The sequence below is a fragment of the Osmia lignaria genome, chromosome 8 (assembly GCF_051020975.1).
Source record: "Osmia lignaria lignaria isolate PbOS001 chromosome 8, iyOsmLign1, whole genome shotgun sequence".
NCBI lineage: Eukaryota > Metazoa > Arthropoda > Insecta > Hymenoptera > Megachilidae > Osmia > Osmia lignaria.
Genome location: NC_135039.1, coordinates 15,649,817 through 15,672,058, shown reverse-complemented (window position 1 = coordinate 15,672,058; position 22,242 = coordinate 15,649,817). Strand labels below are relative to the sequence as shown.

Here is a 22,242-nt window from a genome sequence, read left to right as displayed (position 1 = left end):
GGGTATGGTCAACAACTCCAAGGGTGAGAACAGCTGTTCCCATAAACATCTCCCTTTTCTTTCTTCCGTTACAGCAGTCCCACTCAAGAAACACCCTTGGCAATAGTTCCACTCCCTTGGTAGCCTCGTTTCGTTTCAAAGCATAGACTTCGCTCATGAATTTATAGTAGTAAAATAAGAAATCGAACGACGATGAAAATTGAACAAATAAAACTTCTGAAGATGGAAGAAAAGATTTCTTCTTTTTTGTTCCAGTCACGAACGACTTTTCAACGCGTTGAATGGGGGGAACGAAAGGTTTCGTTGAAGTTTCAGGGATCGAGGGATTTTGAGTTAATTCGACGATGACTCGACTACGGTTCCTCCGCTTGGCATTATTCATCGTGGACAGGAAATGCAAATTTTTCCGTGGCCCCTTGGCACAGGACAGTGCCCTCTGACCCTTTCCCAGTCCCCGTTGCTTCCTCCTCCCTTCTATCGTTTTATTTATCTTGCTTTCTTCCTCCTGCGTTACCATATACTTCTTTTTATTTTTTTGGAGCAGATACAAGATCTTCCATGGGTAAGATCAGAGCATAGATCTCTTAAGTGGGCGATAAAGTGCTCTATTAGCCTCCAGTGAAATTGAAATTCCGACGGAATTGCTGTTGTTTGTTGACCAACACTGAAATTAGATTCAAATTGTATTCGTTTATGATAATCTGTGATTTCTTTCATTCGCATAATTTTCAAATACTTCTCTTTGTATATCTTTTCAATTATATTAAGCTTTCAAAACTATATACTTTTTTCAGTTAAGTTAAAATAAATTTGCGTTTTGTGCTTTTTTGTGGATGAAGGTAGACTACGATTGTGGAAAATTCAAATGGTCATGCTTCAATTTGTGATCCATTTACCGCATACACACACAGATTAGCCACATCCCATATCAATGTGTCATGGGTCCCCTTTTTACGGAGGAACGCACCACGTGTTTCTCTCTTTCTCTGAGAATCCTCCCTTCTCCGACTCTTCCGCAAATCAAGTTCAGTGTATCAGTTGCCCTCGGGACTTCGTGCAGGATGGTCGTGATATCGTTTCTCTTTCATTTTCGCGTGTTTTCAAGGTTCATTGAAATTAAATGAAAGAAAGTGTAGTGTGCCGGAACGCAATTGTTAATCAATCTTGAAGAAGTCATTCTTTTCGCTGGTAGTTTCATCGTTCTGAAAGAAGAATTAAAAATCTTGTTATTCTGAAAGTTTATGTACGATTTGTTGAATGAAAAGATAAATAAATAAACGCGTTACTAGTTCTAGTTGTGTCTAGAGGGGCAGGAGGCTTCTGTTTTCCTGTGAATATCGCGCTGGGCGGAAACGAATATCTTTTTGTGGGCCACGCGTGTTTGGTAAGCTGATTTATCGGGTGTTCTACGAACAACGGATATCTGCTAATGTTACAATATCTTCTGGACAACACATTTTCCTATTTAATCTCCAAGCTAGAACTTCCTACCTTCTTGAACCTTGTATAGCTTCATAGCGTTACTTCCTCGTTGCATTGTATAGCTGCAAGTTAAGTACTCCAATTTATTCTAATTCTAAGCTACCCAACGATGATCTTGAAAGATTTCTTCAGCCTAACTAAAAAGATTTTCTCAATGAATTTTCCTTTTTCAGCAATGAAGAAATTGCAATTTTAATCACAGATTATAGTCTTAATAATAAAAGAAAAATGTAGTTCCTCTTCCTTTTTGATACTGTTCAAGGGTGGACCGTGTGACTATCAGCATCGTCGACTTCTATGTTCACAGAAACTTCGAAAAACGTTCAATTCAAGCCCTTGCTTCGAGGACCACCTGGTATGTTTTTCTGTTGGGCAGATAACAGTCTCCAGCTGCCTTGGGGTCACGAATAAATGAATTACAATGGAGGAAAAACTGCAGCGTGCTTTCAAGCTCGATCATATCACATGTATTAACACGTTCATGAAGACATATATGCCTTAGCAGGCTATATTTCATCTTATGCCCTAAAAAAATCATATTCTTCCTTTAGATTTTTATGCTTTATTTAGTTTATTATATACGTTGATCCTAATCTTGTGCCATTTAGAGAAAGAGTTACTTATTTCAGGGTTGCCTCTTCAAGGGGCCAGCTTCTTTGCCATCTGTAAGAGGATCTCATAGATAATAATAATGCAAAAATTAATACTTGTGGCAAAGTGTGGACTAAATTAGTATCTTGAACATCTGAATGAATACCTATCATCTCATGGGACAGTGTGGGAGTATCTTTCTTTGTTAGTATTATTGTTGTGATCCATGATGACTCATACACGCCAGACTGTTGTTGATTTTTCTCTTAAAGATTAACAAGGCAGCGTCGATGCACTACATTATATACTTTAATTAATGCTCCCCGTACAAATTGAGAAAATTTCTTGATAACTATAATTGATATGAAATAAAAAAAGAATGTTTGACCGATGGCTAGTTAAATCGAGCCTTGACCTGTCTGGAAAGTTCATTGTATGATTAAAATACTGCTGCAGCTTTCGTAGTCGAAATCATTTAATACGATAATTGAACGTTCTCCTTGCTGTGTTGTTTCCCGGAACAATGATTTTATCGTTTCTTGTGTCACCCTTCGGCTTACTGAACTTATAAATTACAATATTCTTTCCGAACCTTGTAGCTTATTCTTTCTGAAAAGAACAATAAAGCTTAATGGAGTCTTGAATTTTGAGCTCGCCATGCGTGAAGCAGATGTTCACGTTTCGCTTGACGTTAAAGAAACGTTAAAAGAGAATTTCGGCGACGGCTTTCCTGCCCGTTCCTACCGGGAAAAGGGGGAGGAAAAACACACTCCGGGCAGGTCAAGGGACGAGGACGATTGTAGTTAACGAACCAGAAAAGTTCCCTGTAACCGTGTCAAGAGAGATCATCGACTCACCGTGTCAACCCCAAAGGTGCTTCGCGCGTCAAAGCGTGTTTTGCAAGCAAGGCCACCCTCAACATATTGCAATCTTTAATCACTTTCACAAACATTCATTCGCTTTATCTTGCATGCAAATAAAGGAGATGATAAAAGCTGTCCTCTCAAGTGCTGATTATGGGATCAGAGAAGGCATTCTGTGGATTTAGGTGTAGGTTTCATGCCCCTAGCTGATTTCTGCAATTATAAATTATAAATGAGTAAAATTATAAAAGAAATGATTTTGTAGAAATGAAAAAGAAATTTTAAGGATCTACCTTTGATCAAATGTTGAGGATCAAAGGAGGAATTTGAAGAAAGGACTTGCAGTACACCTTTTATTCATTTCAGCATGGAATTGTTATAGGAAAATTGTGCCTAGAGTTTTCCATATCTTCGTTTGTCATTCTTAGAGCAAGTTTTACCAAGGTGATATCTCACCGCCTCTTCCTGTTTCCTCTTCCAATATTACTGGCTAATCTCTAGACCGCAGCATCCTGTGGGTGGAGAAATCAGCTTGTTATAAAGTTTCTGTACAATGTTCAAAAATGCTCAAACCGAAAGTATTCTCCGCGCAATGTACATCCTCTCTGGATCGAATCTTCAAGCTGCTGGATACTCTTGGCCCGGAGAGAAAAGTTTTCAGTGTTAGTGTGTGATGTGAAAAATACACGGTTCTTTGTAAGCGGTTCAGTTAAAATCTTGTAAATTGAACAGTGTACACGGACAGAAAGCTTCCAACACTTTTACAATACTGTTTACAGGAGTGTTCTGGAATTGGAGTACAGATTGAAGAAACCACAAAACGTTTCTAAGCTGGGTACGTTGCGGCTCGTCATCGGGCACTTTGCTTCGTTAACAAATGCAAGCTGCCTTTTGAAGGGCAACAACGTACTCGGTTGATCGCATCAAACTTTTTCCATTACTTTTTTTTTTTAACAATTGTTCAACTTCTTTTTTTTTTTTCTTTCTTTTTTCTTTTTTGTACAAGTAGAAAACTGACGAGTCGTGGTTCGACGCGACTACAATAAATAACTGTTTCACAAGAATTCCTGACTACATTTTCTCGCCCTCTTTGCACAACAGATTACATACAACCAGTGGAATTTTTCCGTTTACAGATATTTTATTTCGTCTTAAATAATTAGATCTTAGAACTATGAATTATCGAGAGAGAGAGAGAGAGAGAGAGAGAGAGAGAGAGAGAGAGAAAGAGAGAGAAAGTCAGAAAGAGTGTATGATTGTATGAATGTTGTTAACAAAAGAATCGTTGATACAGTGCAGGATTCGTTTCATTTGTTAACACGTTCCATGTCCTATGGGTGAGACCACCGGTGACCCACGACATTTATCAGAGGCACAACTTTAATTAACTAAGAGATAATATTGTTCGCAGAGACAATATTCTTTGATTCACCGTTAAACTGGGCAAAATCGTAACATTCCCGATAATTAAACATGTAAAATACGATTTTTAAGTTTGACTCGAAGCCTTCGACCATCAACGCAGAAATGGTGTACAGCAGGGAACATGTTAACAAAAACGAACGCACTATCGGTGCCATAGAAAATTCGAGTTAATGAGATAAAGGTGACTACGAAGAGCGTTTTCTTCTCTTTTTTCTTTCCTGAAATCCTTTTCCCTTTTGAACAGTCCCGCAGCGAACGCGCAGCTGCGACACGAAATTCTAATAAAAAAATAAAACACACAAAAAAGAAACGGAGAAAGAAGAAACGGAAAAGAAAATCTAGCTGGCTTCACGATGATACGTAATAAGGCAATTTCGATTTTTTAAAATGTTCGCGTGAAATTTGTCCCCTATAAAAAGTCAGTCTCATTTCTTTTTTCCCTTTCTATAACGTGCCGCGGATTAATGGCGTGTTTCCGTTACAATTTTTATGTACACTCTGGCGCAACCTGGGCTTCTCTTAATTATCGGTTAATTATTCTTTTAACTGAGAGAAACCTAAACTGCACACGACCATGCAACTAACTCTTATCAGTCCGGAAGACAACGACGGTGCATAAGTGTTCGTTTAATTCGTTTAATACATTCGTTTCTTTTCTAAAAGCGAGTATATTTTTCAGCGGTACCAAAATAATTTTGATTTCTAAGCGTAAAAAGCTTTCAGATACCAGCAGCCATCGTTGTCCAACGCTGTACGGGGGAAAACACCTATCCCCTTTCTGCACGCTGACTCGAATAAAACTTCTTAACGTGAAACGTTCGATAAAGTTTCAAGAGTTAGAACCATTAAAAAGGAAATGTACAACAACACGTAGAACTCTTAGCTTTTTACTTCCAACGTGCCCCCCTCCTAACACGCAAGATAAAACGCTTAACCGTAAAGGAAAACCAGCATTCGACACCTACATCTTTCATTTCTCTCTTAGCTTCTAGATTAGCCGAGCATACTTGAAGCTGATCAAAGCTAAGAGAACCCTGTACTCGTTCCAATTTAACTATAATATTACACAAGTTTATTGGACAGAAGCATACACGTAGAATCTCCAGTTGAGTCATTGACAGGTACTTTGTTCAGATATACTGAATTGTCGCGATACACCAATGATTGAAATATAATTCTAATTTTTCAGAGAGTACCTCTTAATCCTACCCTCAACAAAATTCTTTTACACTTTAACGAAGATTTCCTGCTTTTGGCCAGTAAACGTGTTTTATTTAAACATAAGGAATCGCGTGTCGACTGCCAGAAGAACAATAGAATTCCTGTGAACGATCTCAGAGCCGCGATAACAGAGATAATTTAGCACGGTGTAACTTTGCCACCGAGCATGACTAAGTTAGCTCTAAAGTGACGAATCGGTGGCCAAGCGATTTGTACCTCAACAACGCGTTACGTTCGACGAGGATCGTTTCATCGACGGGACCGAACACGCCACTAATTTAAACGCACAATAGAACGAAGGTAATATAAAAGCTAGACGAGGGATCAGAGGTCGTAACGATAAAAAGGGATGTCGATGAAGTGGCGATGAGCGCGATCTGTTCGCTTCGAAATCGTTTACAATTAAGCTCTGTCGAACATTTTTCAAATCTTCAACGAACAACGTCCTTCTGAAAGACCGAGCCTCGTCGGAAGATACTTTGCTGATGTGTCTCCCGACGAAGCTGTACTCTTTCAATGGAAATCTCGTTACGAGAAGAAGTTAAAATTTATTCAAGCAGTCGATCGAATTCGGTGACACAGACGTTAGCTTACATATGTATATTTGGAGGGCTTGCAATGGACCTAATCTGTTTCAAGGCTTTTAACCCTTTTGCTACAACGAAGCTAGCCAAGGTGCTTTAAACTCAATTAATTTAAATAAGCGAAGAATTCATTGATCGTATGTACAATTTAATCAAGCTTTTAATTTTAACAATTATTTAGACCCTTTCAAAGAGGTTGATTGATGCTCCATTATAGTGGCCTACATAGGGGTAACAGATTATCACAGATAGTAATGTTTATGGCTTAGGTGTAAAATGTGTCCTTTAAAAAAGTATTCTAATGCTTCCACTTTCCTAAAGGACACTGTTTGTACCCAGACTCCTGAAAAACTACTATCTATAAATAGAGGTAAGTTTCCAATGGACCGCTATAATGATCTTCTGTAGTGAAAGGGTTAAAAACCATTGATCTAAGTCCTTTTAAAGAACTCGAGCTGAACTACGATTAATCGAGACGACCCACCAACCATGAATGGGTCTCGAGTGTCCATAACTGGATGTACAAATACTAGGTGTTCCGAGCTTTGGTACAGGCACGTAGAAACATCATTAAATACTATGCATCGCGCAGAATAATTTACAGATTCGTGGTTATCAGTCTGTCCCTAAGCTTCCCGAGCTACAAGGTCCGCATCGACGAGAAACACGATGTCAGGCTGCTTCGAGCGCATAGCATCGTGTACCCTGTGTATCGAGTAGCAACTTTGTTGATCCTCGATGTCCTCTTCCTGTTCTTTCAGCGATTACGAACGGCAACGACGATCGTCGCAGCTTGCTCTCCGGTTGAACGCAGAAAGGTACGTGGTTGGTGCTGTTTTGCTCGCCAGGTTGTCGACGCTAGGTCACCAGAAATGCGACTGTACGTAACCACCGCCCATCCCTATGGGATTGAAACGATGAGGGTGAATCTTCTCCATTCTCATGGCTCCTGGCCCACCGCTTCCTCCAATGAATCCACCGTGTGGCCCTCCGCGTGGTCCGAATCCACCTGCTCTGCCCAGCATCCCTGGACCACTGCCACTGATACCCATGCCCATTCCTGGTGGTCCACTGACGCCTCTGCCTCTTCCTCCACCGCTCAGGCTACCACCAGTACCTGTAAACAGTTGTTTTCAGTCAATCAAATGTATTTTTTTAATTAACATACTTTTCTTTTTACAGGAATTGAAGCTTGAGTATTACTGGAGAAGGTAGTGGTGGTGGTGGTGGTGGTGGTGGCGAATAAAGTGGACATCTGTTAGACTTTCCTTTCTAATGTTTTAATCAAATTTAACGAGCAACTACAGTATCACGTGGAATCACGTGTGACCGGTAGCAACGAGAATAAGAAAGGTATGTATAAGATACTCGTGTCAACCGGAAGGAACGAGACACGCTGGTTTAAATCTACATTTCTCTCTCTCTCTCTCTCTCTTTCATGTGTTCAATTTTGTCCTGACGACTTGCTCGGGTCATTCTGATGATGGTAAGTAATGGTACAATTAGAACAATCTCAAAATAGAATTCAACCCTTGTATGGGCAACCACTTATCCACTTCTATACTTCTTTTAACAATTTTTTATATTATTGTAAAAATACTGGAAAATCACTCTGGATCCCTATTCTCCAAGGGCATTCTAAAGTTGATGTATCTTTTTAAAGTAAAAATTTGTGCAAAAGATTTATATGTTAAAGCTTCAACGTATACCTGGTTGCCCATTCAAGGGTTGAACACTTGAACTGCCTCTTTACGTTTTGTTATTGTGACTGTCCCATGAATTCTGAAGTTAATCCTTTATGATAGGAAGCAGTGAAATGATCTAATAAATGAAGCGCCTGAAGCAAATCATCAGCACAAAATCTGCAGCCGGCGTTTAGGAGACTTTTTTTTTTTGTCGCCATAATGCCACGCACTCGATGTTCAACGCGTTCGAATAGAAATATTCCGTACAACAAGTGTTAATTTGATCGGTTTAATCTACCATACAATCGTGTATATATTATGTATATGTAACGTGTCCTTTTTGTGTTCCTTTTTGCAAGCGCAAAGCGGACAGGAGGATCGTGAGATATTCTTTCTCTCTTGGAAAGGAAAAGAAGGAATCTTAGCTGAGTAGTTTGGCGTGGCCTAAAATAAAAGAAGAACAAAATTAATTTGACCTTGCAACGAATTCTGATATAATGTATTTGCTTTCTGATTCAAGTGCAATGAAATTACACTATTCTCGTTATTTCTTATAAATTTACATTGTTAAGGTAAACAAAAGAAGAAATATTAAAAAGCTGTAGTATAGTATTCAAGATAATACACGTGAAGATCTAAAGAAATGATCTACATAAATATTTCATTAATATTCTTCATACAAAATGCATTTCATATGCAACAACCTGAGTATACCAACAGAAAATAGTGAAATTGAAAATTAACAAAAAAATATTTCTTTCCTAGTTTTGATATAATTTAATTATTCTGTTTCCGACTGTAAGTGCCACGAGTTCCGGTTCACTTTGCGTATCGTTGAAACGCTATTAATTCTAATCCGAGATCAATTTACAGTAAACTCTTTTCTCTCAGAAGAAGAAGAAGAAGAGAAAAATACGACGAATGTATTATTGGGAATGTCGCAGGCATTTTTAACCGAGTGTCATTCATCTCGAAAGAGAATTCTCTGTCCCTCGATTTTTCATCGCTCTCCAATCTATTGTAAACATTTCGTTCTTTAATAACAATAAAATACGACATTCTTCTTCAATGATTCTTTGATTATATTCATCCTTCATCTTTGATCTTACAAAAGGGAATCATATATTTTCTTTGAAAGAATTATGTTTATAATTATTTTACAAAAATAAATATCGGTTATCCTTTTTTTCGTAGTGTAATTCAATGAGACACGAGATGTTCTTTTGCAAGATCAAAAACGAAGAAATATTGTGCGTTGGGAAAAATCGGATTTTTCCAGGAAAACAGTGACAAAGAGGAACGAGTGACAGAGAGCGAGGAAAAGAGTAGCGAGTTTTATCGGATTCATATTTTTTTTTTTTCATCGTGTGTTTTTCGTTTTTTTTTTTTTTTCTTTCATTCTCTCTTAGTTTTTGTTTTCCTTATTCCATATCACAGCCATCATTAGCGCTACTGGACTTCGGGATTCACCATTTCGTACAATCTTCGAACCGTTAAACCTTACGATTTACTACTTAACGCGTTAAAAATTCGAATTTCCACTAGGATATCCGTCCGCATATTTACAAATAAACCATTCGCGTCATTCTTTCGTTTAAACAAAATGAAAAAATCAAAAGGATGTGTGCGAAACAATTGCAAGTTCCATGAATTCATTTTTTCCAAAATTTCTTTATTTCAATGGAAAGAATGACACGAGTTGGTTTTCGTAACATGAATAATAATTCTGAAGGAATTACGTGAAATCTTATCGACTAATTAATTCATTTATCCAACCTCCGCCTTTTATCCTGCCGCTGCGATTTGATTTTTCTTCTTTTCATTTTCGAATGGTAACTCGCAACGATAGGAATAATTTGACAAACAGACGCATGCGGGAACGGCTCAAATACCGGCGTATTCGCAATATTAAATTCTCCTAAAACAGAGAGAGCTTTTATCTTTTTATTCTGATCTTCAATCTTTATTTCTTTCTTCAAGGGAATGCACAACCAATTTCTGCATCAAGAGATTTAATTAACTAGGATCTATACTAATATTATATCTATCTACAACTTAGCTTTCTTAATTACTATTTACTTTTGATAGTTCAAGTGTTCATTCATAAGCTTGTACATGGAAGAACATTTTTCTAATTAGTTAGCAACAAGATACTTTTGTTAATTTAAAAGAACACACTCTTAGTAGTTTGGATACTCTAATTATTTCACCACCTAGTAATCTATTTTTCAATTTTTTCCCTTATAAAGCAAGAAATGAGATATCGAACGATTTTAAGAAAAGGTTGTACACCCCCGATTCTTAATATTAAGCACCTGAACGCATTATTATAACGAGCGAGGTGGATCGTACCTCCTACTTGGATCTATTTAATTTGATAACGTCAAGACGGACACATCGAGAAAACGTCCTGATGGATCGCTTGAATCGCGAGAAAACTTTAAAAAAGGAACGATTGTCAGGATCGTAGGAGATACATTTCTTTCTAGCTAACTCGAGATCCAACCTCCTCTGAAAACGCTTCGATCCGTATATGTATATATAATATATATGTATATGTATATTAGGATTAAAAGGACGAAAGTTGTTAACAGCGAAAATCATTTAACGAGGAGAAAAAATCGGTATCCTCTGATAACGATTCTTCCTTCTACTTAATCTCGTTTACATTTAACACAGTGAATCAGTCCTAATTAACACGTTCCCAGGTTTTATTATTCCTTTAACTTAAAGTATACGAATATTCTTGTTAATTTGTTAAAAGAAAAGTTCTTCCCGAACGCTACATTCTCTTTCGTAGTGTTATGTTAGAAAAATAAAAATTAATATAGATAATAGAAAAATGTTACAGAGGAACGTGTTAATTGCAGGGATGATTCTGCAACGGTATCGTGATCCTTTCACGAAATCAATAGTCTGTAAATACTTTCACTATCTACAATCCGCTGGGTATCGTTCAGTGGAGACTATCGACGAACAGATAGTTGTAAAAATTGTGCAATTACTCGCGGAAACACTCGTCTAGTTACTCAAAATTGTAGAACAGAGAACAACTTGGTTCCTCTATGTAAGTAAAACTCAGAAACTCTTCTGTTATGATACAATCATTCGGATAGACTGTGAATCTTTATACTGTTATTTCAATATATTGTAAATGCATAAACATTCCCAATCTAGTCTTGTGTCTGTTTAACGCGTTGATCTCAATGGAAATTGGATTTATAAATGATTTTTGATTAATGTAACCCAAGAAGAAGAGTTTGCATCCATTGTGTCAATGCATTAAACTGCACACGCTACAAAGAGTATTCTGATGCTTTAACACTTTGATGTCTGATGTCATGTACTGCTTACAATTTCTGAATTGGTAATTTTGCAGGGTACGTTACAGAAGCTCTTAAATATAAACCTTTCAGATAACAAGAAAGGTGCATAAAATTACAAGGGTCCCATGAAACACTCAGCCATCAAAGTGTCGAGACTGTATTTGACCGCCTCGCTTTTGGAGGAGGATGATTCTCCTACATGGTTCTCCAAAAGATTACAAAGATAAAATACATGTTTACAATCGTTGAGCAAATCGTGGAATTAACGCTCGGTGTTACAGACAAGTTCTGACGTGTCGCGCGAATACAAAAGCGAAATCGTTGGAACGGAACTGCGCTCATAGAAAAAACGGAAGTCCCCTAAAGACCGTCGCGAAATCCCCCGAGTCGCTGGGGATCATTTTCGCATTACAATAGTAACAACGTGCTGATATAATCGCGCTTAATCATACCGATCTTGTCACACCAAATGGGAGAGAATTCGTGAGCATAACTGCAAGGGTAACGATCAACGAGTACGAACAAGAATGCGTTCTTCTCTTTAATAAAGATAATGCGCGTAACGTTGGTATTTATTCCTGGTCGGGTACAGACGTTCCCCTTCGTGGATTGGCGAGCATAGAAATGAAAATGGCATGTTAAAGAGTTATTCGTAGACACTTAGAGGGTATTTGCGTACAGTATTAAACAAATGTACCTTCCTCCAAAAATAAAAAAAAAAATCATTATTTTTTCCTATACAAATTCATTATTACTTCTTAGTCTGTTATTCTACTTTCGAAATACATTTGTTTATTACTTCGTATGATAATCGCTCGACATAGGACATAGCCATGCATTGAACAAGTTTTCTGTTAAAGCCACACGTTTCTGCAAATGCAATCTGTTTCAGAACTAACGGATTAGCAACGACGCTCGCTAAATAATAATTATTCGCAGGCATATAACAATGTGTGTGTCAGGGGAGCCGCATACTTTATATGCTGCTCGATACGCAATTAGACAATTAGCATTTCTAATATACAATGTGCTTTTGTGTAACTGCCACCACCTACTCTCCATTTTGAGCAACATACAAAGACGAGCCATGGAACATTGTGTTACAAAAAATCCTACTTTGAATAGAGAGAAAATACGTTTTTTGTTTAACATAAACACTGCAAAATTCATCAGTCGCGCTGTGTTTCTAATATATAAAAAAATGATCTTTAATCCTAAGTGTTTATATGCACTTAATTGAAAAAATGATAATAAAATAATTAAAAAAAAAAAAATAGAACGTAATTCACGCTCACATTCATTGAAGGATCATAAGAGGGGATATAACAAATTTCTTGTTCAACAGAAAATGTATTTCCAAAGTCTCTTTAAGTGACAGATAACAAAACATTTATATGTATAGGAAATGCAACGCTTTATCAAAAAGAAATAAAGAAAAAAGATTACAAATAGCTTAAAGTCGTACGTAAATATACAATCATTGCTGACACAAAGATAGAACTAGGATGATGTTCCACAGCGTGGCTTGAACAAATTTTAGAAACGACGAGGCAAAATCAACATAGTAACAGCAGCAGCGGCAACTAGAAAAACAGAGTTACAATATTCGTTGACCCAGGCAACGTCCAAAAACAAATGTCTAAACCAGCCTTTGTGTGCAGAATACAACTCAGCAAGTGTTCTTTCTTTTTTTTCTTTCTTTCTTTATAACCACAAGCTGCCACTGATTAGCGGAATACAACAATTGTTCAGTTTCTGTTTCTTGTTCGTTCACTAAAAGATCATCACACAACAAAACTTTTTTTTTTTTCTATCACAGCAGCACTACATTTGCATTCTTGTGTCCATCTGCAAAGGGAATCTCTTTCAACCACTGCCAGAGTCTTCTCTCTTAACACGTGAAATAATTTCATGCGCACAACTTTTCGTAAAACTTGTAACAAAAACAGAGAGAACACAGAGGAACAAAATAGGCCGCGACAAGAAACGTGTCTCCACAATATTCGCAGAAAATCTGCTGCATTATTCGTTGCACGCATTAGAACGCAAACAGCTTTTTCAATCTTCGCTGTACTTTGACTTAGATGCAGCCATATCTGGCAAACAATTCAAATGTTAGACATGTTTTCACACTTCTCACATGCTATCAATGATGCAAAGGGTCTTTCGGTTCGAATCGATCCAACTCTCAACCATACAACGAAAATGAAAAGATTCTGGCTGAAAGATCATCTACATCCTTAACAGCATATTCGAAAAAAGATACAACAAAATTTGATACACCTTGCAACTACGTTATGAAATACATTAAAATGAAATCGCTACCTGTTTCACTTGCTCGCGTGTCATCGCAAGAAAAGAAAAAAACGAACAAAACACGATGATTTGAAAATGAGCTGGAGAGAGAGAGAGAGAGAGAGAGAGAGAGAGAAGATAGAGAGAGATAAAGAGAAGATGCGTTCTATTTGAACAAAAAAAAAAAAAGAAAAGAAAAATATTTCTTTCAAATTTTGGTGCTTCTACAATTCCAACAACGGTAATAAAAAACTTAACGGTTTATTGCGACTTTAGAAAAATTCATAGAAAGCCAAAATGCAAATCTCACACCTGTCAGTAAAAATCTATCTGTACTTTCAGTTTAGTTGTATGTGCAATCAAATATCTGATGATGATAAAACGTCGATTAGTTGATCTAGAAAATAAAGTGATTTAATTTCAAAAAAAGAATGATTTATCGACGTTTCATTGTATTATCAAAGTGACAATTTCTACTGTCAGGTTGAAGAGAAAAGAAATTCGGGCAAGATCAGTTGTATAAGTAAACAACCGAAGTTACTTACCTCGACTCTGGTTGTAGCCAGCTTGCCATCCTGCATAGTACGCCGCTTTTTGTTTTCCATGTTCCTCCGCGATTTTTACGCTAAGTGGCTCTGATCCGCCTTCTGGTATTGTGCCGTGTAGCCGCGCGATCGCCTCTTGCGCCTCTTCCCGTTTATCGAATCTAAAAAAATGAGATATCTTAAAATGAATTCTTTAATTTCTCAACTATCCGTTGGCACAGAATCGCGAGATTCTCTGCCAGCTGCAAGTCTTATAAAAGATTCATCAGTAGCGGTCTAGAGGGTCATTAGAATCTGCCAAAATTAAGAGAAATTGTCAAACTAGATCAGATTCTATTTCAAGTTAGTTGACACAGTTTAAGTACTATTTTCCTGCCACAAATCACTACTGCATCACAATTCATGTTTTTCGTAGGTAAGTAGGTCGGTAGTTAGTAAGTGGGGTAAATCGAAATTATGCAAGTCAAATGCGGCTGAGAGCTGTGCAAAAATAATTTGGCGAGCAAAGATCTTGGAAAATAAATAAACGGGCGATATGCATGACTAACCATTGCATAATGACGAGGGATAATTTATTCAACAGAGAACAGCTGTTTTATAAGTTACACGTTATAAGAAAAATAGTAACTGTTTAAATAAAAAAAATCTCACGATACTTCTATTACATCTTGTTGCCGCTTCCCTAATTATGACAAACACGGCACAATGCCAATAAACATAAACTATACTCTTCGTTAGCACAGCTATTTGCTCTACTATGCTAAGTGATATTCTTTTGTAATACAAAACTTCGTTGGAGCTGTTGGTAATTCAAGATCACGAATATCAGGAAAGTAACGTACCTTACAAATGCCACACCTCTTGGTAAACCAGTGATTTTGTCTTTGAGAATATTTTTTTGTACGATATTACCATATTTGCTAAATATATCATCGATCTGGCTTTCTGTTATATTTCTAAATAAAAAAGAAAAATTCAGTATTATTGTTGTACGATTTCGCGCACACATTCGATGAGTATTTATTAACGTATTTTACCTTGGTAAATTTGTAACATAGAGATTGGTTTCTTTGATTTCTTCACCAGATGGTCGTGCGAAAGATACTTTTAGTCTTTTGTTTTGAACCTGAAGCCCGTTTAAGGTGTTTATGGCTGTGGCCGCATCTTCGGCTTTTGCGTAATTAACGAACCCAAAACCATAACTGTATCCAGTCTATAAAATTAAAAGACACGTGTAGATTACATATACATAGCTGAACTAACCAATATGGATTTGCAAAATCAATTTACTTTATAATCTTTCATAACGCGACAGGATTCCACAGGTCCAATAGTTACAAACAGACTGTAAAGATCCTTCTCTGTCATACTTTGTGGTAGATAGTTGATGATTAAGTTAGTTCTTGGTTCTTCATTGCCTTTCATTTGTTGATGGGACTGCTGTTGTTGCTGCGGTAGTTGTTGGGGCTGTTGCTGGTGCTGCTGTTGTTGTAGTTGTTGCTCTCTTTGATCCGTCATTTTGGTAAGCTCTATAGGATCTTGGTCCACTTTTCCGCTTGCAGTTTGGTTCTGCTGTTCTTGTTGATCCGCGTCCGTTGGCTGAGAGTTCGGCAACTGTTGCGTACTCCAACTGATATTTCCCAGCGAAACCATTGATGGAATCAGCAAATACAAAAAATATAAACAAAGTCATTACTACTTCTTCCCCGTGCAATGCCATGATCGTTGCTCAGTCTGCGCTTTTTGAATGCTCTCGCTTTCTTAAGCAATTTAAAATAAATAGAAAATAAATCTGCATATATACATATATGTATATGATGCCAGACCTGTATATCAGAAACAAACAAACAAAGGCAAGTAAGGACAAAACGGAACCAGCTAGTAGCCATGAGTAAAACAAACAAAATTCAACCAATAGATAGCGCGTTGATTGCTAAGAGAAGTAGAATTTTGTAGATAGAATTGGAGCAGAATAATTGATTAATAAATAGCTAGGAAAGAATCATGCATGAGAATATACAGAAAATTTATTAGTACTGGTTCAGTTCCATATGTGCTAACGATACAAAAAAAGAACAGAATATTCATGTACAAAATACCTGTATCATAACCTTTTTATATGCAACCATAACAGAAAAAGTGAAATACTTAATGATAAACCAAGGAAATATAACTTAACTAGAGGCAGAAAAGAAACTTAAAAACAAAAATAATACTTAAAAGAAAAACTATCTCCAAATATACTAACTTTTTTTCTGTGTTTATCTAGCTGCGGGTTCAACGAATTGTGAAAAAAAAAAAAAAAAAAAATAGAGAGAGCACGCTTCGTTGACGAGAACTTCCGCGTACTCGAGCGAACGTGTCTGATTTGTTTATTGTTTACCGATTGTACTCGATTTTTACTAGGGACCGAATCACGGCCAGCCAAACGCTCCAATTCTTTACGGTCATTCATCGATAGCCAACGATAATTTCCTCCCGTACAGTAATTTCCGATCAATAATTTCCGTAGAAAGGAAAGAAAAAAAGAAAACTTCACACGACGGAATTCCAGGACACAGGTAACCCTTTGACCTTATTTTAAAGAGGCCCGGGGAAAAGCGTATGGCCCGGCGGATTCGTGAATCGACCAAGCTGTCAGAATATGGAGGGAGTGAGAAGAAAAGAGGGCACGGGAGCGGGAAGGACAGAGACGGATAACGGGTAGAAGATAAAACCTTCGGTAGAAATAGGGTAGAGGTAACAGAAAGGAAGTGAATAAAACATACGTACCGAAGCAGGAGAGAATCAGTGAAAGAAAACGCTGTGAATAGTGGGATCAACGGAAAAGAGTAGCACGCACTCACTCGTGACACGCGCGTATATGCAACTCTCTCAATGTACGCCAACAATTATGTAAGCTCGCTGCACCATCGCGGAGCACATACTTGTTATCACTTATGCCTTTGATTCGATACTACGTTGATTCACGCTTGCCCGAGAATCCAACACAGAGAGTGGAGAGAAGCAGCGAGCGAAGAATCGCGGAGGAACACTTAATACCCGACACAAACGAAACGGCGTACGCAAACGTACTGAGCCCCAGCCCTGACCTGCCTCGCACGGCACCCTCTCGCGGCACGCTACCCCACTATATGCCACTCTCACTCACAGGAAATATGTATACGTATAACGGCCAGGCTACACATGGGGCGGGACATCCCGCCTAAATTTCTGGCGCATGTTTACACGAATTCTATGCCAAATTTTTCCTTCGTTACTCTATTCTTCGAACAGTAATTTTTTAACAGACTGAACATACGACTATCCTTTTCATCGCCATCTTAGCCGTTATGATAAAATTAAATGATTACCGCAATCAATATTCTTATTACCAGTACAATTCTATATGCATATAGAGAAAATGTATGTATGCGAAGAAGATGTACATCTCTTTTTAAATGTTTATAATTGAACATACCTCGACAATGCCTCCCAGTAAGAAGCAGCAAACATCGCAAACTTCTCACGATATTTTTACGTAGTTTCTTTTTAAAACTATCCGAAATTTATCGTGATGGAACTTTGCAAACTTGAACAGGAGACTTTTGTTTCTCGAGCGGTCGCGTCTGTCATTTCTTACATTTCTGCTCTATTTTGTTTAACGAAACGAAGTTATTCTATTAATCATTGGAATTTGTAAAACAATTATAAAAATAAAAAATACGTACGGTGATCTTTAAATATGTCTCTTCCAAAAAAAAGGCGATCTTTTTGAATTCTACAAATCGTAAAATACTGCATTGCGCTATTACGCATTGCCACGCGATTAAATTTGCGGTAAACATATACATACATGTTCTCTCGCTTTCCAAATAAAACTTGATAATTTGCGCAGCATAATAAAAATAACAGGATGATAAATGTAGTAAGATGTTTCAAAAGCATAAAAATAATCAAAAATATGTAAACAAATTATTATGCAGTAATAATCAATCAGGATATCTATAATTTCTAACCTCGACCTAGATTCTGTAACTAATCAAACGTGATAAAAATCTATTAAATAGATTATCACGAAATTGTATCTCTTTTTTTTCCATATTACATTTTATAATAAGAATTACACGTAAATAGAAAACTTACTCCGTTTGGGGATTCATGTTGTTATGCGTATCTTCTTTTTTTTCGAGAAAATCCATTTCAAGTGTCCATAAAACATAACACCGAACGTTAAAATATCTTCTGTGGCAGGAAACGTATTTTCATTTTCGCATGCCAATTGTGTCGCATTTTAGATGCATTTTTACATGCAACGATGCATTTTATTCTGATTTTCCTCTTCACGACTGCGCTGTTGATGCACACGTGCGCATTAGCCTCACAATATTAAAATAAATTGTCTACTTTTAAAATAAATAAATTTATAAATTAATCGTTCCTTTAATATTCGCAATTGTGATACAAATAAAATGTACTGCGATAATTGATCGTACCTCTATTTCCTGACTAGTGAAGTTACTGCCACCTGATTTCGCAACGTTAACAAACGAACGACAAACTACGAATAACAAAATTATTCAATCGCGTTAACTTTTTATCAATTTATACGCTGTATTTTATTTAAATAAATGACAAACTGAATACCTGAATTTGAATATTTTTATCGCAGTTTAGAACAAACGACAATCGGACGTAAAGGTTAGGTGTCAGTGGTGCATCTTCTTTTGAGCGCCACATCGATCATTTTTCAAACATTCTGAAGCGTCGATATCTTTCACTGAAAACTAATATTAAAATATTTCTTTTCAATTAAACATATATAAATGATTTCGTTTCATTAATTTCTTCTTCTACTTTTTTATTAGATTATTGCAATAATAATAATTATTGATATAAATACGTATAAAAAGGTATAAATACATTATACATTGCATGTACATGTAAAGCAGCCTGATATTTTAGATAATATGTTAAGATAATAATATATTAGAGGGAATTACTACTTCAATAGAAAAATTGAATACATACTCCAATTATAAGTTGCACAAGGCACGCAATTTTGAATGCATTGCTAGGAAGTAAGGAGATCATTCTGTGAAACTCAATGAACATGGAAAGCTCTTTATCTTAAGACAGAAAATCCTTTTGCTCTTGTGAAACGGAATGGCCTACATTGGATGTAATGTGCGTTAGACGATACAGGAGTATGCATGGGTGTCTCATTGTTTTCTTTATCCCATGCATGCCTAGGTGATTCGATGCCAAAAGGGCTGTAAAGTTTAGTTGGTGTTCGTCCAAGAATTTGACGAGAACGAGTTTGAGGAGTTTGCATCTTGGACATGTTGTTTGGAGACTGCTGTTCTTCCAGTCTTTGTCGCCTGCGCGTTGAACTTTTGAATTTCTGGATAATAGAAAAAAAAAAAAAATGTTAATGCACAATTAACAACTGCTGTACGACTAAAAAAACAAATTTTCGTCAGACCTGTGATATAGTTCCGAAAGTTGTACGAACGGAAGATATAGTTTTGGATAGTTTCTCGGCTCCACTTCGTAGAGCACGTCTGGAGTCTGCTGACATATTTCCGAGCGTTAAATTATTCCAGCTACGATTGTCTTTCGACATTTTCTCCTTGCACGAATCGCCGGGTTTTTCCTTATCAAAACGATCCTGAAGGCGTCGTCTCAGATTCTTCGGATTCTTCGTAAGCTCGGACGAATTTTTGACACTTAGAACTTCCCGGTGAAATGTAAACGAAACGCTGCGCGAATCCGGTCGCATACTTTCAAACTTTCTTTTCCTCTTGGCCACTTGAACTAGTTACAATTTTAATAAAAATGTATTACTATAGAATACTGTAGATAAATAATACAAGAAGCAAATAATTCTCTTCATCCCTCAGAATACGTTAGAAAGCATCGTTGCCAACCGCCAGCGTCCATAAAATAAGAATGGCCGCGGCGTACCTGGTCAATTTGATGCCTTTATTTAAACACACAGAATGAAAATTGATATAAATTATGATTATTGATTGTTTCTGAGATTAATAATATATCTTACCTGAAAATTTAACGTTTGACTAATGAAATGCTGTTTGACAAGTATTAAACGTTGCAATTAACCAATATGAGTATCGATTCTTCGATTTCATACAAAATTTTTCTGAAAATATATTAACTAGTTTCAATTATATATTGTACACTAATGAAATAACTATTTTCATACAATAATGCTAAAGAAATGCGAATAATATTAACGGGGAAAATTTGTAATTATTTAAATACTAATTATGTCAAAAACAACTCTGTAGATGGCACTAGGAAACTGTCAAAGTGCGTTGAACGCTTTGTTTGTATCAAAATCGGAGCGTTTGTAATTATTTATTTTATTGTTTATTTATTACTTATTACTCGATGGAAATTGAATGTAAAATTAATTCATCGTATTTTCTACTCAATGGCGATTATTCCGATCGAAGAAATACATATGTGATATTGGACGTTCAGGTTAATCAATTTGAAGCGCTAAGAAAATCAAAGAAAATCATTAAAAAATTTTAACTCTATTATTTTATACGATGATTTCGTGGATATATTGACGAGGAAGGCATTCCATAATTCTGCATATAATATATACGTGAATATTTTAAAAGAAAGATTCTAACCTGAAAATGAGTTACAATAAAAAAGTATCGTATTTCTATAATCCTGACGTTGGAAATTTTCATTATGGTCCAGGACATCCAATGAAACCTCACAGACTTTCTGTAATTCATAGCTTAGTACTCAACTATGGTTTGCACAAAAAAATGCAGATATATCGTCCATACCGTGCCAGCACACACGATATGTGTCGTTTCCATTCGGACGAATACGTGGAATTCCTGCAAAGAGTAACACCACAGAATCTACAAGGATATACCAAATATCTAAGTCATTTTAATGTAGGAGATGATTGTCCTGTCTTTGAAGGATTATTTGACTTTTGCTCTATGTATACCGGTGCCTCTTTAGAGGGTGCTACCAAGTTGAACAACAATTGTTGCGACATTGCTATTAACTGGAGCGGAGGACTGCATCATGCAAAGAAATTTGAAGCCTCTGGTTTCTGTTACATCAACGACATCGTGATTGCAATTTTGGAGCTGCTAAAATATCATGCCAGAGTCCTTTACATAGACATTGATGTTCACCATGGGGATGGAGTTCAAGAAGCGTTCTACCTCACTGATAGAGTAATGACTGTATCTTTTCACAAATATGGAAATTATTTTTTTCCTGGAACTGGTGATATGTATGAGATAGGAGCAGAAAGCGGAAGATATTACTCAGTCAATGTACCTTTGAAAGAGGGCATAGATGATGCATCATACGTTCAAGTATTCAAACCAGTCATATCCCATGTGATGGAGTTTTTTCAACCGACAGCTATCGTCTTACAATGCGGGGCAGATTCTCTTGCAAATGATCGTCTTGGTTGCTTCAGCCTAAGTACAAAAGGGCATGGAGAATGTGTAAAATTCGTAAGAGATTTAAATGTACCTCTGCTGACCGTAGGAGGAGGAGGATACACACTGCGAAACGTTGCGCGTTGCTGGACTTATGAAACCTCTCTTCTGGTCGACGAACAAATTAGCAACGAATTGCCGTACACGGAATACTTAGAGTACTTTGCACCAGATTTCACGCTGCATCCTGACGTTGTAACAAGACAAGACAATGCAAACAGTAAACAATATTTAGAAGCTATTACAAGACACGTGTATGATAATTTAAAAATGATACAACACTCTCCAAGCGTCCAGATGCAGGATGTTCCATGCGATGCTCTGCCACCCGAGGAAGAGAGACAACCAGAACCGGATCCAGACTCTAGGCAAAATGTACAAGACACTGATAAAATAGTTGAACCAGCTAATGAGTATTATTCAGGAGAGAAAGACCAAGACAAGATGGATGTAAGTGAATCGTGATGAAGGAACGGATAAATTAGGCATTTTTAAAATAAGAATGGTATAAAAGCATAAGAAACTGGAATCAATAATTGTAAATATTAAACACGAATTGTAAATATCATTGAATACATTAAAAATATTTTTACTTCTTCAACAATTATACTTAAAGAAAATTCCTATCTCCCATGATAAACAGGGTATCATTTAGAGGTAGAAATTTTTAAATAATCATTAGGCAAGTTTATTGTTTTATGTCAGACAGCATATCGTCTACAATGGTACAACAATGAC

General features: G+C 36.7%; 3 protein-coding genes across 17 annotated transcripts; 1 reads left to right on the top strand and 2 right to left on the bottom strand.

Moving 5' to 3' along the window:
• Positions 1-4,122: 4,122 nt before the first annotated feature.
• Positions 4,123-18,783, bottom strand: LOC117606596 (sex-lethal homolog). Of its 15 annotated transcripts, none has more exons than XM_034329268.2 (8): positions 18,644-18,783; positions 18,493-18,557; positions 18,143-18,402; positions 15,308-15,647; positions 15,055-15,230; positions 14,860-14,973; positions 14,018-14,178; positions 4,123-7,283 (listed from the first exon to the last, which is right to left on the bottom strand). In XM_034329268.2, exons 3-8 carry the CDS (start codon positions 18,196-18,198, stop codon positions 7,030-7,032), a joined length of 1,101 nt encoding a protein of 366 aa, XP_034185159.2. In that variant the 5' UTR covers positions 18,199-18,402; positions 18,493-18,557; positions 18,644-18,783; the 3' UTR covers positions 4,123-7,029. The 15 variants fall into 15 exon arrangements, with proteins under 15 accessions (XP_034185159.2, XP_034185160.2, XP_034185158.2 ...); XM_034329269.2 differs by having other exon boundaries at positions 18,143-18,399; XM_034329267.2 differs by having other exon boundaries at positions 18,143-18,350.
• A 321-nt stretch (positions 18,784-19,104) lies between these two features.
• On the bottom strand, positions 19,105-20,792 carry LOC117606605 (uncharacterized). Its single transcript, XM_034329298.2, has 4 exons — positions 20,662-20,792; positions 20,058-20,159; positions 19,482-19,979; positions 19,105-19,400 (listed from the first exon to the last, which is right to left on the bottom strand). Exons 3-4 carry the CDS (start codon positions 19,776-19,778, stop codon positions 19,122-19,124), a joined length of 576 nt encoding a protein of 191 aa, XP_034185189.2. The 5' UTR covers positions 19,779-19,979; positions 20,058-20,159; positions 20,662-20,792; the 3' UTR covers positions 19,105-19,121.
• On the top strand, positions 20,668-21,969 carry HDAC3 (histone deacetylase 3). The gene has a single exon (XM_034329260.2). The coding sequence runs from the start codon at positions 20,668-20,670 to the stop codon at positions 21,967-21,969; it is 1,302 nt and encodes a 433-aa protein (XP_034185151.1).
• The last annotated feature ends 273 nt before the right edge of the window (positions 21,970-22,242 follow it).

Bases quoted from the DNA above. Each gene is read 5' to 3' on its own strand.
- LOC117606596 (XM_034329268.2), bottom strand. From the start codon at position 18,198: ATGGATTTTCTCGAAAAAAAAGAAGATACGCATAACAACATGAATCCC. The intron at 15,648-18,142 runs GTAAGTTTTCTA...GGGAAATATCAG, and splicing joins AACATGAATCCCCAAACGGA to TTGGAGTACGCAACAGTTGC. The intron at 7,284-14,017 runs GTAAGTAACTTC...AACTGTTTACAG, and splicing joins TGGCTACAACCAGAGTCGAG to GTACTGGTGGTAGCCTGAGC.
- LOC117606605 (XM_034329298.2), bottom strand. From the start codon at position 19,778: ATGCGACCGGATTCGCGCAGCGTTTCGTTTACATTTCACCGGGAAGTT. The intron at 19,401-19,481 runs GTCTGACGAAAA...TCTATTATCCAG, and splicing joins CTTTCGGAACTATATCACAG to AAATTCAAAAGTTCAACGCG.
- HDAC3 (XM_034329260.2), top strand. From the start codon at position 20,668: ATGAGTTACAATAAAAAAGTATCGTATTTCTATAATCCTGACGTTGGA.